At 45.1% G+C, this 18,761-nt stretch overlaps 1 protein-coding gene across 1 annotated transcript in view; it reads right to left on the bottom strand.

The window, feature by feature from the left end:
* The window catches only part of LOC124274240 (TPR and ankyrin repeat-containing protein 1-like), a 61,821-nt gene that overhangs the window by 24,630 nt on the left and 18,430 nt on the right, over window positions 1-18,761 (bottom strand). Inside the window, 6 exon segments of the mRNA XM_046709583.1 lie at window positions 4,885-5,106; window positions 5,458-5,554; window positions 13,084-13,266; window positions 13,753-15,080; window positions 15,566-17,221; window positions 18,115-18,522. Of these exon segments, the coding sequence (XP_046565539.1) occupies window positions 4,885-5,106; window positions 5,458-5,554; window positions 13,084-13,266; window positions 13,753-15,080; window positions 15,566-17,221; window positions 18,115-18,522 (3,894 nt within the window).

Raw genomic sequence — 18,761 nt, 5'->3', positions numbered from 1 at the left:
GACCCAAATCAGAAGCAACGTTGTTGTCTGCTTGATTTTCTGTATTACTTGTGGTAGTAGTGCTGGAGGTGGAAACGCGTAAGCATTTAGTCCTTCCCATGAGATGCTTAAAGCATCTGTTGCCCATGCCTGAGGATCCGGAATCGGTGAGACGAATATTGGTAGTTGTTTGTTGTCTGTTGCAAACAGGTCTATCAGCGGAGATCCTTCTGTCTGTCAGTGTTCACTAATCATGTTTCAAAGGAACAGGACATTGGGTCCTGTAAGTTTCAGATGTCTGTCTGACCCATTGAAAATTCACAGGACCCATAGAATAAAATTAAACACACATTTCAGATTTAGCATTTCTTATAATTGGCACTGAAATTATAAACAAACGTAAGATTTATAAAGAGCAAACAGGTGTCACATGTCCCATATAACAACTTCAGTCAAAGTCATTGTGAAATATACAGTCAGACACTGGGGCCGGCGGGTTGTAGACTTCTATCGGACCATTGGCAAATGAGCCGGTAAGTTTCAGATGTCTGTCTGACTTGCTTGAGATATCATATGTTGTATCTTGACCCAATGATCCTCTGGGACAACCGTGTGATTCTGTGGTGTGATGAGCCATATTCCCAGCAATTGAAGATCCTGTTTTGGTTCCAACTCCGATTAGGACATTACTAGCCATCTACTGCAATCATGTCCTACGTTATAGGTACGTGGATCTAGGAGCCCTTGCCATGTCCGACATGGAAGCGGAGAGATGATCGATTCTGGAATCATGGCTTGAAACTTGTCTCATCAAGCGTCTGGTAATATGTAATGAAGATGTTGTCTCCAGAATCCCAACAATGTGCAGCAATGATGCATAATACGTCGTCTTTAGGTCAGCAAAAATCTATGATGTTCTGGGACTGCCATCGATGTGAAGTCTATTTATAGTCGTCCGGCTGCCGTGAGCAGAAACCGTCTCGCATGTCGCTGCAAGTCCCCAGAAGTCCTCTATGACCTGTGAAGATAGTCGAACCACGCTGCACCTTGCTAACTGGACTGTAAATGGAGCCTTTCCCACGTTGAAACAGTTGTTTACAACTGTAGACGACTTCCTGGCACGTGATTGTGACGTCGCCGGTGTTGCAGGTAAATGATCCTCGTAGAATCTTGTGCAGTCATTGATTTCTTCGTCAACACCTGACCTTGTCCGTACCTCTCTGTTCGGCTTGTGCCGGAGTTACACGAGTGAACACGTGTCTTGACAGCTGAGTGTAAGCGCGCGAAAACTTTGCCGCGTAGTATCGATGTAAGCAGACTGTTCCCTGTCTGTTGTGACTGTATTCTTCAACTTTATAATCTTTACTGCAGTCGTCATCTTAACAGATGTTCTGTAAAGTTGACCGTAACCGATGTCTCGCTGAGGAACTGCGACAAAGCTGTTAAATGTCCCTTTGATATCTTGTAAGCCCATGTGATGAAATTTCATATTCAGTGTTTCATCGGATATTATCTGACATCGTTACTTCAGGTGTGTGTCTCTTCCTCCAGCCACGCGTTGATCCAACATAGCCAACATCTAGGTGTAGTGTCCAGTTGTGTTATCTTCTTATATTCCATCTTGAATTTCTATTAGGGGATTCACTGATGATCTTGTAATCTCAAACCCTGATGTATCATGAAGGGCTCTGTATGATGAAGGGGAAATCTGCTATCGTTGAACGGCGGGACATGCTGACTGATCATAATCCTCCCCGTGAGTGCCTGAGTGCAGGTTGATGAAGGTCCAAGTTGGAAGATCCGTATCTGCACAGTCTGTAGAATCCTGGGGAACGACTGGATCTACTTCTGCGCTGAGATGCTGAAACTGCGTGGAGGCTCCATCGTGGACTGCTAAAGCTAAGCTGGAGTTCGTTGAATCCTCCAGGCTTCTAACTGCTGATACTTCTGATAGTAAAGATCTTCGCGAACGTAACCATTTGTGCAGGCCTTCACCCGAGAGAGCTTGTACAGCTAATATTCCTTCGCGCAGGGCGACTGTCATCGGAGGGGTTTGCTATGCTGAGCTGACATTAGTAGAGTTCTCCAGACTTCTAACTTCAGACAGTGAAGTTTGACATTTCCCTATCTGAAGATCCATAATGACGCAAGTCTCTGTATGTAGATCTGTATGTAGAGCTGCGTGTAGGTGAACGGTCCCGGTGTGACTGTGTATTCCTCCTGGAGTCTTGAGATATGTCTCTAAGCCTTCACGAAGGCTGATTGACGTAATCTCCCCTCTGTGAGATGTGGAGTGCCTGCGCGCAGGTTCCCGAAGTGAGTCTAAGTCCGACGGTGATGACGATCCATATCTGCGGCGTCTGTAGGGTTCAGCAGAACTCTTCAATCTGCCTCTGTGTGGAGAATCTTAGAGGCTCCTTCGGGGGCGTCTAAGGCTGAGCTGACATTGGTAGTGTTGTCCAGACTTTTAGCTTCAGTCGTTGAAGATCGTCAGGTGTGTGGGCCTTCGTGCAGGCTTTCCTCTTCATCCAGGTGCGTTGGAGAAGCTGCTGAATCTTCATGCAGACTTGTAGTTGCGTGAAGTGACGTTCCATCATCGACATCATCTGATCTGTAAACTGTTGCATAAACAGCCCCTGGTTGAAGTTCTGCGACGTATGTAGAGACTGCTGCAGGGTTGATGATGCTTCTGAGAATGTTCAGGCCTCTTCGCGGTGGGCGAACTGGCTAAAGCGCCAGGCTAGTGATCCAGCGAGATTGAGGTGACGGGATCGAGCCCACCTGTGACCGGGTGTAAAAACCTTGGAGTCAACTTTGTGTGCAGACTCTTCCAGTGTTGTCACAACCCCTAGTGTACAGTACACAGCCCTGTGCACTTAAAAGAACCCACGAATCCATTGGCATATGACCAGATGGTGGCCACATGAATATGTGCAAACACCCATTGCGGGTACAGCAACGTGCAGTAAACTTGGACAAAGTACTGTGACTATGTGTCCCAGTCCACCCAGCTGTGAATGGGTACCTCATAAGGATGGGAATGCCACAATAACTCAGTGCGCCTAGTGGCTGCAAGAGTTGTATGCTCCCCAGGGAGTTGAGATTGACAATACGATGTGCCGTTGAGATTGACATCCAGTGAACGAGGGAAAAACAAAGAGCCTTTGAGCAGCTGAGCTGAGCTGGATATCGGCACTATACAAATGTTAGTATGTATGTATGTATGTATGTATATATGTTCTAAGGTACGCTGCACTTGTGAAGAGTTGACGCTGCTGCTATCTCTGGTACCCGATGTCTGCATCGATAGAAGGTCTTATGTCAATGTCTGCGCTGATATAGTTGCCGATGTAGCTGTTGAAGCAGGCTTCATCTTCTTGCTGACGACTGTGACTTCAGGTATGATGATGGGGAGATCATCATACACGTCTGCTTCTTCCGGAGGTACAATATCGGCAATGAAGGATCTCGTCTTCTGCGTAGAGCTGTGAAGAGACTTCGACGAAGTCTTAGGAGCTGTAGACTTCTTCTTCTGCGCTGAAGAAGATCTTGTCTTCTTCATCTGAGATGAGGACAGCTCCATTGACAACGATCTCTACTTAATCGAGACGGAGTTCATCACTGGAACAGCTACCTGCCCTCATAAAACGCTCGGCAATTCACTGGAATTATGAACATCGGCAGCAGTAATTAACACATGATTATCAGCGCAATCACTCGATTTACCAGACATGACTTGTGAATACCTTCTTACCCAGTCCTTTGCACGTCTATGAAGAGAAAAAAAAAGGTAGTTATTAAATTCAAAAGTAGTTTCTGACAAGAACATGTAGTAGTGCAATCAGGACATAATATATGCGGGTCAGCCACAGACAGCCGGTCTGAACGAATACAAGTTTTCATCAATTGTAAACCAGATGAAAAACATTGCCGACAACGTATAAATTTGACATAATATCAAAACATTTGATAATATACAATCCAAAAGCCGTATACAGCTGCCAGTTAGATGTAAAAGGTCCAAAATAGAAAAGGATATGTGCCGTATAGCGACCCAGGTGCTCTCACAACCGTCCTCAAGGGCGAATAAGGAGAGAGTGACAAACATGGCTGGTCATGTGGCCAAAAAGGGCACCAAAGTAGGCAAGGGAGACTACTCGTGGGTGAGTGATGATTTTACGTCCGCTTTTTAGAAGGGAACTTCAATGGATTTCAAGTGTTCCACTATAATTCGCAAGAAGAAGGAGAGAAGCATTTAGCATGAGTCAGGATAAGGAAAAATAAAACCAATTATCCAGCCTCATGTAAGAATGTAGAGTTTTGATTGGTTCACGTAAATCTGATAAAATACCATGTACACGCGTCACGATCCGCGAGCAGGGAGTACAAAAGTCATATGATCCCGCCATGCCTCGGTGACCACACGAAGTGAGAAAAGCGTGCATCGCCAAGCCTTTAGTTAAGTGCGCTGCATTGAGGTCAATCGATCAGCTGGTGTCAACATGGCATCTCACATAAATAAAAACAAGTCAATTCGATGCATATTGTTTTCTTTTGATTTAGTAAAAACATTTGGCTAGATAAATGCGTTATCACATCGCGTGTCGAGGGAAATACAGGGTTTTATCAGTCCCTCGTAAGGTTGCATTCCCCGAGCCGGAGTCCCTCGTAAGGTTGTATTCGACCTTACGAGGGACTGATAAAACCCTGTATTTCCCTCGACACGATGTGATAACTTATAATGTCATGTCAAGGTAGTTCTATAATTGATATAGACGATGCACTGATTGATATAATGTGATATAATTCAGACCTTCATCTGTTATACCCTGCTTGACTACATAGTCACATCAGTAAACTGAAAGTAAACTCTATAAATCAATTTATAGTAGATTATTATCTCACCATGGGCATTCATCGAGGCTTCTGTAATACATCTGACCAGCTTCCTTGCCTTGAAGTATTCAAACATTGGAGCCCGCTTCTCTTCATCTTCATCAAAGATCCACACATTCACACGTGCTCTAGTCAAGGCTGTGTACAGATGCTTCAGTTCAGAGTTCAGGACCTTATGTTGGTTGGGGTCAAAGTTCAAAGGTCGAGGCCTCTTTGGCTGCTTTAAGATTTCTGTAAATAAAAGTAATTTGGACATTTGAAAACCCAAGATCATGAAAACTTTAATCATGTACATATAACAAAAATACTTAAAAATGTGTCAGCAATTTTCGTATGACTACACCCACAGAAGCACATGACAAAGCCTGATCAGAACTTTCAGCTTTCAAAACATATGACAACAATGGATCCAACAAGGTACCTTCTCTGTCCTAAGATCCCCTGGATTTGAAAACTGAAAGACAAACTCATATAATAGTCATTATATTACATTTTGGCTATTTTACACCTTAAAATGGTGTTGACACATAGCTAGGTTTGGGGTAGTGACCTAAATTCAGTGATAACCACGGACATACAAACCTTCATCAATGATGACAAGATTTTCTGTTCTTTCATCTTCATGACATTTTGCAATTTGTTCCAAGAATGATGTAACAACTCGCCACTCTTTCATCGCCTGAATTCAAAGAATAATATGTACACCAATACAGAGGCAAATCATATACTTGTGACCCATCAATAGCAAAAACTTTAGATAAACCTGTAGAGGTTTCCAATTCTTTGAAGAGAATCATCCTTGGGGTACATATATGCATTTTCTGCGGCTGAAAAGGTCATGTGACAGTTGTATCAATGTTTTAATAAAAATATTGTACAACAAGCATTGTCACTAAGGTGACATAATCCACCGCCGCAAATTATCAAATCAAACTTGTCTGCAAATCAGTGAACAGAATTGCGGGGAGGAAGGCGGCCCCTACCCCAAGGTGAGGTGAGGTGAATTGGGGTTTAACGTCGTGCTTGAGAATATTTCTCTCATATGACGACGTGCATACCTGTGCATGTGTATGTGCAGCTTGTACTAGCCCAGACTGAAGCTGGTTTTATAGTGCTAGCCCACTGAGATACCATGCCGCAGTGAAGCATGAATACCCCACTCAGACACATTATACCGACACCGAGCCGACCAGTCCTTGTTGTACCCATTAATGCCGAGCGCCAGGCAGCGACAAACAAGTACCATATTTTAACGTCTGTTGGTATGACGCGGTCGGGGATCGAACCCGCGACCTTCTGCTCTCTGGGTGGACACTCTAACCACTACACCACGGAGGCGGTCCTACCCCAAGGACGATTCTCTTCAAAAAATTGGACTGACTCACTGACTGAGTTTGGTTTTACGCCGCTTTTAGCAATATTCCAGCAACATCACGGTGGGGAACACCAGAAATGGGCTTCACACATTGTACCCTTGTGGGGATTTGAACCCAGGTCTTCGGCGTGACGAGCCAACGCTTTAACCACTAGGCTAGCCCACCGCCCCTCAAAGAATTGGAAACCTCTACAGGTTTATCTAATTCTTTTTCATAGTGATCGTCCTTGGGGTACATATATATTCATTAACACAGACTCCCAAAGAACGGAGACCAGGGAGGAGGGAATTCTGTAACAGTACACATAAATAGCGATCACGTAAACAAAAAGTTACTTACGCCACAACACTCACCTGTCTCATGTCCTGAAGCTCCCGCGAGAGGCATTATGGGAGGTGACCCCACAGGGAGGAAACGTACTGAGGACCGACCTCAACATGCTAAGCATTAAAACACATCACATAGTGTGTATATAAAACCCCGCCCACTTAGTAAAATCTCTAGAGAGCACCTTCTATAAAACCAAATAACCAAGACTCACTCGGTCCGGGTGGCAGGACACTGTCCACCGGAGAGAACAGAACAGCCAAAGCGCGCTCGATCCTGGGAATGTGTATCAAGCTGATAGTGCTGTATAAAAGTGCCAGGCCGGCTCCAAATAGGGGCGGAGCAAATCACTTTGATGGGCAGTGCCACTGCAAAAGCTTTTGAAGTGGCTACTGCCCTGACCGAGTGAGCCTTCAACCCCTCAAGGGGAGGCTTGTGTTACCTGAGGGTGTCGGGGTGTCATACCCTTTCTCCCTAGGCAATCTGTCTTGCCACTCTGGTTCTGGGGATGATGTAGCTAAGATGAATAGTGAAAGATAAGTCCGGTATGGTGTTCAAGTCCATTTATTTTGGAATGAATTCTTTCACAAAGGTCCTCAGATATTGCCTAGCTTTCCTGGTTTACATGCAACACAGATTCACAAATCTCATGGAAGAACTTGTTGGTTTCTTGTACAACTCCTAAAGTTTCAAGTTCATCTGAGCCATTCTCTCAATATACAGAGAGAACCTCTCAAGTCAACGGTGGGGCCCAGAATCGCTTCTGTTCCCCTCGAGTGAGTGAGAAAAGTCTTCTTTGACAATTTTTGCTCCTCCCCTCGAAATATTGTCCTACCTCATACAAAAATGACTCATATCCAATCTTAATAATTAGTTACTTTCATTAGTCCCTTTCGGAGACTTTATTTGGTACCATCAAATTCTTCCAGTGATAAAATGACATTGCTAGTTATCCTTAAGCCATCCATCAAACAAACGTTGACATATCTAACTAACATCTCAGACTGGTAGGCGCCAGAAGATACTTAATCAAATCATTTCAGATCCTATGCGTCCCCCTTTATTGACAAACTGACCATCTGTATCCCAAATGTCCATCAACCCATTTGTGTAGAAACACACAAGTTTGAACCTTTCACCTTCATTTATGTCAATTCAGACAAATTGTTATTCCCCCAAGAAAAGTGAATCAATAACAGTTCGGTTAGCTTGGTCAATGCATTTTCCCAGTACATTCACCCTTCTTAACTTGACTTCAAATTTTCATTAAATATTTATAAAATGCATATAATGTTTTCAACTCTAAATATCCTGGTTATACATGCCCTTAGCCTGATACACAGCACAAATGACCGACACAAGCCAGCGAGAAAGTGTCTGTTTGCTGGCAGGAGCCCCAGCCTTCCCGCCACCGTAACAGCAGAACAGATGGGTACCCATACTGATCCCTTGTGTTCGTTTGATATAGTCCTTGAGGGTCTTACGGACATCCAACAGGTGAGTGCTCATTGCAGAGGTCCCCGATGTGGAAAGCTGGGTAAGTGTAGGAAGTTCGATGGGAACTGTCACATGGAAAGCGTGATCGATCTTCGGACATTAACTATCCTCGAGGCGAATACTGACGTGATCTGGATGGATCACAGTCAGTGCCGGGTCTGCAGACATGGCATGTAAATCACCAACCCTTCTCCCAGATGTGGAAAATGGAAATAGCCGATAGACGTAAGAAAGTTGGTCCGGACAGCCAATTTAGCACGATTGACAAATCCCAAGGATGGCTGGTACGCCTGAGAGCAGGTCGAACACGATCCACGCCAGCTAGGAAGAGCTGCATAAGAGGGTGCTGCCCCAGAAGATCACCATCGACAGGGGTGTGAAAGGTGGAAATAGCGGTGGAGTAGCCACAAATGGTCGAAGCCGCCAAACCTCCTTCCAAACGAGACTGCAGAAACTCCAAAACTAAATCCGTATCTGCAATTCCCCTATCTGAACATCAGCGCGCATAGCGGGACCACCTGTCCTCGTACTGAACGTTTGTCGAATCCTGCCTCGAAGCCAGAATTGAGTCTGCAGGAATTCCACGTGATTCGAGGCTAGACCTGACAGAGGCCAAGCCACCCACTGAATCCGTTATGAGTGAGAATATCCGGTCATAAGGGTAATAGAACAGGAGGCTGAGCCAGAAACCTGAGAATTACCAAAAAACAGCTCTGTGATGGCCAAAGCGGTGCCAGAAGCACAAGTAGCCGAGCTGGCTGGGTGGACAGCTGGGAGAGGACCCGGGGAATGAGTGGTAGTGGCAGGAATGCCCACAGCACCTTGCCCGCCCAATCCAGCAGGAAAGCGTCGGAAGCCAACGCCCTCTGGTCCGGTATTCGAGAGCAGAACACGGGTATCTGATTCGTCCCACCAGACACAAGCAGATCCACCTAGAACGACCCCTTCAACTGGGTGATAACTCCGAATATCTGCCGATCGACCATCCACTCGTGCGGGGCCAGGATCCAGCGAGAGAGGCCGTCTGCTCGCACGTTCTCTAGCCCCAGGACATAGACAGGAATCACCTGACAGTTGCACTGGTCGCACCAGATGAGAAACTCCCACGTCTCCCGAAGGAGCGTTAGGGACACCGTGCCGCCTTGCTTCAGGATGTACGTCATGGCCGTACGGTTGTCTAACTGAAGACGAACCACCTGGCCCTGAACATGCTCCCGGAAGCGCCCGAAAACCAACCACACAGCTCTCAGTTCTAAGACATTGATGTGTAGGTGGGCCTCGGCTTCGGACCAGAGTACGGACACCAATAGACTGCCCAGAACACACACCCCAGCCCGAGAGGGATGCATCCGTTTGAACTGTAAGAACTGGCGTCGGGATTTCCAAAGGGACCCCTTTGGAGAGATTCCCCATCATCGGTCCACCACTGAAGGTGAGGAGACAACCACTGGGAACTGTGAGACACTTCTCCAGATCCTCTGAGGGCCCACAGACCCATCCTCAACCTGCGCCCGCCACATGACAGAGATGGTCGCCGCCATATGACCCAGCAGACAGAGCCATGCCCGCGCCTGTGGCTGGAAGAGGAACGAAAACACCATCTCAGTACTCTTGTTGAGTTCTGAACCGCGTCCCGAGAAAAAACAAGTCCTGGGTGGGTACCAGGTCAGATTTCTTGAGGTTTATAATCCACCTCACACGGTGGAATGTCTATCACTGTGTGAGGTGGCGGGCCTCGCTTCCACAGCGGTAGATGGCCGACACTTACAGTGTACAACACCCAAGAGTTGTGTGTAGCCTTCTCCCACTCCAGAAGGAATAGAGAGAGGCGGCCTCTCACTGGGATGTGTGGTAAGAGAGTGTGAGTAGTCCCCTGCAGCTGAACTGGCTGGGACGTATCCGCTTGAGCAGCCTGCACGTTTAACGGGAGGTCGGGGCAGATCCCCCGCAACTGCAAATAGGCTGCTGGGAGCTAGACGAAGAAGCCTGCTCCTTACATTTACCCTTGGCGGGACGGCTCCTCCTCCTACCCCTGCCAAGCGGCAGAAGCCAACCTGCAGACTCGGGCGTAGGCTGTGCCCCGGAGGAAGAGCTCGCCACGGAAGCAGGGGCTAGAAACTTGTGGTTGTTCCAAGAAGGCCTTGGAATCCTTGAAGGAAGTAGCTGCAGCAGCAGCCTCCTGTATTATCTGCTGAGCCCCCGGAAACAACGTCGCACCCAGCCGAAATGGAAGGGCCAGCAAGGTTTGCTGGATCGCCGCCGATTAGCGTGAGGTCGACAACCACAGTTTGCGCATCCCCATGACTGCGCACATCACCGTCGACGCAACGAACCATAACCAGTCCCTGGTCAGGTGGGCCTATCCCTCGGTAAGTTGACGAAGGAGAACAACATGAGATGATACGTCAACCGTGCCTGCCTCCGCTTCCAGGGCTGACCTCTGAATCGAGAAGTACGTTCCATGGACCACTACCCGTATCTGTTGCATAGCATTCCGATAAACCTTCTCGTAGGTTCGGTATGCTTGCCACAGAGAGGCACCCGATTGGGCAAAAGGTGGAACCAAACGCGCTTGTTTGGTAGCCGGAGCTGAACCCGAGGAAGCCGAGCCTCCCCCAAGGGCGACTGAGGTAAACACACATTCATCCACCACCGGAACCAGGAAGAGGGACTCATCACACAGCTGATACCGCTTCACAAGTTCAAGCAAATCGAACCGGAGCCTAGAGCCAGCTAGCAATGGATCCACAACATCCTGAACCAGTGTGGGAAGAACACAGCTGCGTCTGTGAAGGCTGCCGAGGAGCAAACGCCTCACCCAAGGAGAAAACACCTCAGACGAGTCCTGACAGCTAGTCAGCACCGCAGCTCGGGGTAACATCTGCGCAATGTGCTGACGCACTTCTCACAAAGTTTACTAGAAGCGAAAAGTGCCCTCGGAGTCCTCAACCTCACCCACATCCATCGGCTCGGCTCCCGAGGCCCCAGCCAGAATCCGGATCCTCTGACCCGGCCTGGTGGAAGGCTGAGCCACAGACAACGAAGGGAAGGAAGAGCCTGAGACACTCGCCGCACCGGACACTGACCGCACATCAGGACCCCGGTCCAAAGACGCAGGAGGTAGCCCAGACAGAACTGGCTCCACTACTCTCAAGGGGAATGGGTGCGCAGGGACCAAAACACCAGGAATACTCAACGGTCCCTGCGCAAGCACCGAGAGAGGGACTGGGCGCAAACCCTCCATCAAATTCTTTCGAGCTTTTAGATTTAGAAGGCTTTCTAGCCCTTTTAGACTTGAATGGGGGTGTTTCCTCAGTCGGGTCCCCTCCAGCCTCCCTCAATTCCTTGTAGAAGAGGAAATCAGTAGCCCTTCTGTTTTGGGTACGGGGGGAGAAACCGATGCACAGCTCGCACTCGTCTGGGTTGTGGCCAATTTGTTCAAGACAACATAACCACTTTTCATGCTTATCTTGCGGCGGCAACTTTTACCCACCCACAGGCAACACACGCTGTAAATGCCTGATAGCAAACACGCAACGCATGTAGCTAACGGCCAAATACAACAGCAAAATACATGTATAGAACATTGAAAATATGTGAATGCGACAACGCGACATGGAATAATTGTTATATAAAGCAATATTTCAACCACGTGGCATGCTAAACTTCCCACCATGGAATAGCAACACGTGCATAAACCACAGGAACGCGAGCGTAAATTTTAATACAAAAGTCACATAAATGAGAAATAACTAACTGCAAAGTCAAAAGAGTGTTCTAAAGAACTAGTTGAAGACCATATATACAGTACTCAGACAGACATAGTCGTAGTATGAATACTCTTGGTCAGCACTAGTCAAAGCACGTATATACGATGCGTGACAGCAGAAGGAATGATGATACGGGCCTAGGTGCTTACATGGTTGGCACGCATGCGTGGCAGGAAGGTAACTCCACATGGTGGGGGCCGTATAATAAATAAAAAAGGCTTTTATTTATTGTACAATATTTTTATTAAAACATTGATACAACTGTCACATGACATTTTCAGCCGCAGAAAATGCATATATGTACCCCAAGGACGATCTCTATGAAAAAGAATCTTTGTTAGCTGTTTAATACAACTACCAATTGATTTTAAGCATCATGTACCTACATATCACAGAGCACTGTAGCTGTAGTGAGTGAGTTCAAATATATAGTCACATTGGCAGAATTTCATCCATATTGTGACTAAAACAAGTTTTACATTCATGATTTATAAAGCTGAATCACAAAAACCTGCCATGAAGGACAGCTAAAACTACTAGAATGTCACAGTTGGAGATTTACCGTAAACAAAATAACACTATTTAGACAATACTCAATATAAAAATGTAATTTTCTGACTAAAATTGATGTTTTATACTTATCCTGACTCATGCTAAATGCTTGTCTCCTTCTTCTTGTGAATGATAGTGGAACACTTGAAATCCCTTGAAGTTCCCTTCTAAAAAGCGGACGTATAATCATCACTCACCCACGAGTAGTCTTTCTTGCCTCCTTCGGCGCCCTTTTTGGTCACCTGACCAACCATGTTTGTCACTCTCTCCGTATGTATGCCCGACATCCGGATATACAGGGAAATTCAGAGTGCCATAAGAGGGGAGGTTGGGAGGGCGGACCTCATGAGTCAGGATAAGTATAAAATATAAATTTTAGTCAGACTACCCGTGGGTGAGTGATGATTATACGTCCGCTTTTAGAAGGGAACTCCAAGGGATTTCAAGTGTTCCACTATCATTCGCAAGAAGAAGGAGACAAGCATTTAGCATGATTCAGGATAAGGAAAAATAATGAGATATATATCACCAGCAACTTACTTGGGACCATGGGGACTTACAGCACATTTGCTTCCTGCATGGTACCCAGATCGATGTACACCATCCCTTCAGCCATTGGTGATTGTGCTCAAATTTAGCCATCACTTAAAAACATTCACATAATTAACATAATTCACTACACCTACCTGTGAGTCCTTGAAGAAGTTGTACAACAGGACATCATCAAACTCCAGCCCCTTCGCCTCGTAGATGGTGAGTATGATGCCGTGGCTCAGCTCCTCAGGCATGTTGTTCTTCACGGATTCATTCACTACCAGAATAGCCTGGTGAGCACCAAATTCAATGTGGGACGTCTTCCGCTTGTTGCCCTAGAAGTTAGATGCATCAATTGTATTACCTTCCTTAGACAGGCAGATGTTAATGCCTTCATCTTGAAATGTTATATTGAAACACAACAAATAGTTAGCATTTGGCAAGTACACACAGAATGCATTGTAACAAGTATATATCAACAAATGACATTTCAAACTTTGGGTTGTAAAATGAGCAGTTTCATAAAACACTACCATCAACTATCAATATTCACCTATGATTGATAATTTTGTCTAAAGTTGCATTAAGTAACAACAGAAAGACACATTCCTTCAACTAACACATCGAGCTAGTTAAATTTGATCATTTCTGGGTACAGGGAGCTGCATACAAAAGTCATGAATCAAATCATCACTGGCGAAACATGATCTCATGAAAAATTATTATTATGTTTCTAAATAATCTTAACGTCACAGTCTGACCACACAATCACACCAGGGTGAAACCCTGCTACTCATATACTGTGAGAACAAACACCTCACCTGCAACAGTATAGCTAGGTCTCCAAGACTGCACGACTCCAACAGTATAGGTGGTGGGCCATGGAAAAGCCCCTGATCTTTCTGTAGTCTGTCAAATGATTCTGGGAAGAACTCGACCATCAGGTCCAAAACTGAGGAAGCAAGGGAGAGAATCCCAGCGTGTGACCTGTAATTGTGAGTCAGCTGATAGATTTGTTTGGGTACATTGACACTTCCAAACTGACCCCTAGCATGAAGAGACTTCCTTGCATAGTAAAACAGAGACTTGAGGTCACTGAATCTGAAAGAAATTCCTCTCATGATTCCTTGAGCTGTGTCGCCAGTGAGGAACATATCATTTGGATTCTGGTTAATTCTGAGGAGAACACACAGCTCAGACTGTGTGAAATCCTGGGTCTCATCTACATACAATTGATGAATCACCCATGTCTGTTCATTCATGGATCGTAGACGTTTGTAGATGTTCTGGACAAGATCTGCTTCATCAAACAAGAACTTCTGCTTCTTGAAATGGTCATATCTGAGGTACAGTTCATAAACTTTGTCTCTCTCACCAGTGAAATTGGGAGCACGCTTCTTTCCCAACTCGATGTATTCATCTTTGCTCAAATGTCCATTTGGCTTCAACAAAGCTTCAAAAGAACCCTTTATGAAGGACATGATTTCTGTCCACACAAGCGAGGGGTGGTAATTCACTGACATCTTTTTGAGAATTTTGGGCCAGATTTCCTCAGAAAAGGTTTCATAAGTGACTTCTCGTCTGGGGTCTATTTTCGGTTGATGTGGGGCAGCGTGTACCTGTTCTGGAGCATTCTCTGCTTCTTCATCAAAGTCAACAGCTTCTTCTTCATCCTCATCATCAGAGTCTGGTTCCAGTGGGGAAAATCCAAACAGGTCATCTTGAGTACCCCACCCTTGTACTCTGGCTGCAAGACTTCCATCTTCGTTCCTCTCAAAGAAGTATGGCGGATCAAGAGAGGCATCCAGCATCATCAACAGCTGCTTCGATGTGAGGAACAGTGGGTAGCACAAGTCATCCACATCCTGCAGCCTGTGGGGAAGATCTTCTGCCTCCTTTCCTGCATGGTCTTGGGTCGCTTCAAATGCATGGCAGAGCTCGTAGAAGTTCTTGTGAACCTCTGTGCTCAGGACAGGGTTCTTGGTGACGAAGATCTGATGCAGATGGTCATACTCAGGACCACCAAGATCATAGTTCTCATCATCAGGTTCTTCATCCAAGCATTCAAACACTGGATTATTAACATCTTTGGAAGCAGCTTCAGCATCTGACCCTCCGTCATCAAGTTCTTCATCCTCAGTGTCTTCCTCTGCAATTAGTTGATAATAAAAATGCGAAAACATCCACAATGAGTGAATGAAAGGTATTTTTTCTTGAAATCACACGTTTGGATTATCATTTGGTTTGAGTAGAAAGAGCATGTCAACAGTAAGTGTAAGATACCCTTAATCAAAAGACAATGGGATACCATATCACATGAACAAGAATATTGATTTACTGATAGTTGTATATGCTAAATATCACACTTTCAGCATGTTAACTGATTATGTATTTGACATAGCTCTTCATGCATTGAGAAGCCCTTCAAGATTCCTGTTTTCTGCAGTTTGAAACTGTATAAGAAAATAGACCATCAAGAGCATCTAATGCTCTTAACAATCAAATATTGACAATGTTTGTTCTTTTTGGCTTTAATCAGGAACACAAAGAGCATAAATAAGTGCTCCATAATTTATTTTTTTTGCACTGACAATAAACCTGAAATGAAACTATTCTATGTTTGAAACATGTTACCTGCTTCATCCGATTTCTCATCCTCAAGGAACCGCTCAGGTCGAGGCAGGAAGGGTTCCCCAGAATCTTTAGCCATGACCCAGTAGGATATGAAACTTGTCCACAGCCTGTACAAACAGCATGTGGTCTTGCCAGTTCCACTTCTACCAAGGAGCAGAATCGGAGCCTTCGATCTCAGATGAATAATGGCATCCTCCTTGTCAGTCACCCGGAATGGGAAGTCAATCTTGCGCTCAATGTTCTGAAGAATGATGTTGACAAGTGCTGAGGAAAATGAGTAGAACTTCAGAATGTGGTACTCTGTTTCATTGGCACTAGCTGGTGGGTACAGAAGCATCTGCTGTTTGTCTCTCACAGCCTCAAGGCTAAGATCATCATCCTGTTCTGCAAAGAGCATTGGGTATCGCTTTGTGGTTCCTCCTTCGAACTGGGAGTCTTTAACTCCTTTCAGCTTCTTTTTGAGGATGCATGTCTCCCCTCTACTGTGCGACTTGATGACATTTTGGATTGACCTGTACAGATTGTCATGGTCAAAGACGATATCCCAGACTCGGATGATCTCTGAATAGATCCTCCCTCCTCTGACAGCAAATTCTTGTACCTCTTCAGTCTGAAGTCTCTTGTCAGCTTCTTCACTGCACCGAGCTGAGAAAGCAACTGCAACCTCCCAAATTATCCTTGCAGCCTTCGACAGCTTGGCTTCATACAGCTCCAGTGTGGCTGGTGCATTGGTCACCCTTTTGCGAAGATATGGCCTCCACTCTCCATTGGCTAGCAAAAGGATTCTCCGTATAGCTCGCTGTTTTAATTCTGGGAGAACATGCTTGTCCCGAAGACACTTCCATACATCAGCAGTACACTCCACCTCCCAGGCCAGGTTGTCAAATGTGCTGACATTCACCTCAGACTCTTCTGTTTCTTCATCCTCATCCAAATCCTCTTCATCAAACTTTGCCTTGACATCTGCATCATCATCATCATCATCATCTTCATCATCCAGCCTCCTTTCAGCTACTGTCCTTTCCTTTTTTATTGATTCTGGTCCTTCTGTCCGCAGCCTATTTGAAGCAGCCATTGCTGCAGAAACATCAGGCTTGTCTTTTTCGGGTTTATTCTCCTTGAAAATTGAAATCTCAGGATCTGGTCTCTCATTGATAATCTCCTTGATCCTCTCCCTACTCTGAGCAACCCCAACCAGGTTCACACCTTTCACTCGGATATCCTCAACAGCTGTCTCTCCAAGATCAGCTTCCTCTTCAATCCTTTCCGGGGAAGATTCCTGAGAATCAGTTTTCTCTGTTTTTTTCTGTTTTTCTCTACCAACGGCACTAGCTTTTTTCTGAAAGGTGTCGTTAGTTTTTGACCTCGTGGCTGGCACATTCCCTCCAACAACTCGCAGAAACTGGGCTCGTCTGTCATTTTTGGTGGTGAGGTACTGTATAGCCATCTTGCCTTCCTTGTTGCAGACGTCTGCTGGGACCTGCTGGTTACACAGGAACTCCACAGCTTTCTGGGAATGTTTGTTGTACTTGCATTTGCAAGCCATGTGAAGTAGGGTGTCTCCCTCTCTATTCACAACTCGTGGGCTCAGGTAGATGAACTTTACTACATCAGATTTGTGCAGTTCCAGAAGTCTCTCAAGGAGCGTGAAGTTACCTGAGAACAGAACACAGTACTCTCATGATGAACAAAAAGCACTTTCTGTTGAATATTTTTTTCTATCTTGACATACTGTGAACAGAATTGTTAACAAATGACGGGTATTTGGACTCGTGTATTGTACAATGTAACACAATTTACTGCATGCATTCTTTCATATACATGTATAAAGTCCAAAATAAAGTTTGACTTCTTCAGCATATTTTGGAAAATATTGCGGTCTGTTGCTTTGATCAGAACACATGGTTAATAAACACATTATGTACAGTCAAAGACTACTGAAATTACAGGAATTAGATACTTCTGAATTTCAAAATTTCAATTCCACTTGTCGCTTTGCAGCCAGATAAAATATGTATGATTTTGAAATATCGCAATAAAGCATATTTTCCAAACATAAAGATGAAAACAATGACAAAGATTCACTGGTATTTCAAATCACGGTGTGTCAATAGTCCTGCACACATCTACAAGTAACTGTCTACTCACAGTATGTTTGACAAGTCAACAACAATTATCAGGTTGTCCTAACAACCACACACACAAAGTCTGTGATATGAACACTGGTTAGATTCAACAAAACATAATAATTCTCTGAATAGATGATGTGAATATGATACTTTTTGAGACACTTTTAGCTCACAAAATTATCATCATAGCCACCTTAAATCCATTTATTCCACATATTGGATATTTTAAATATATTCTCATATGTATCCCCACACACCGAATGCTTCACTAAGTGAAATACTTGGGGAGATTCAACTGATCCTAACTGTTTACCTGACAGAATACAGCTAACATCGGAGCACAACCAGCAAAATGCCTACAATTCTGATAAACTTTGGGGCACAAGACAGATTGGCTCAGTGACAATGTCATCCACAAACCTTTATCCTTGTCCAAGGCTATGTCAAGAGCAGCATGTAGTGGGGTGTCACCATATGTCACGCTGATTGTCGAAGGGCTGATGCCGTCCTCAAGCAGATGGAGAACAACACGCACTTCATTGTTGGCAATAGCCCCCTTCATTGCATCAGCTTCCTTCTCCGGTGACAGCTGTGCTCCATATGATTTCAGGAGAGACAGGATCTTCAGTTTCTGGTTCTCAGAGCCCCCAGTTTTTCCTACAATGAGACCCTTGATAGAGATGCCTTTAGCGAATGACTTTGGTAGTCTGTCCGCGCCATACAGTTTGACTGCTGCCTCAATATGCCTCCACCGATCTTTTTCAGCGAACCGTTCCATGATGGTTTTCATTATATGTGGTGAGACTTTCTTCAGGGAATCTGGGAGATCTGAAATGCAAGAGTAAGTGAGTTTAGTTTTACACCGCTTTAAGCAATATCACAGCAGGGACACCAGAAATGGGCTTCACACACTGTACCCATGAGGGGACTCAAACCCAGGTCTTCGGCGTGACGAGTGAAAGCTTTAACCACAACTGATGAACAAGAAATCAATATCACACCTCACTCTGTCCCAAGTTTTCATTAAAAAATATACTGAGAGGATATCCAACAGTAAAAAGACTGCT

The sequence above is a fragment of the Haliotis rubra genome, unplaced genomic scaffold, assembly GCF_003918875.1.
Source record: "Haliotis rubra isolate DU_JTF1 unplaced genomic scaffold, ASM391887v1 Scf189, whole genome shotgun sequence".
Taxonomy (NCBI): domain Eukaryota; kingdom Metazoa; phylum Mollusca; class Gastropoda; order Lepetellida; family Haliotidae; genus Haliotis; species Haliotis rubra.
Note: the sequence above shows the minus strand (reverse complement) of the source record. Positions and strands in the feature narration are given on the sequence as shown.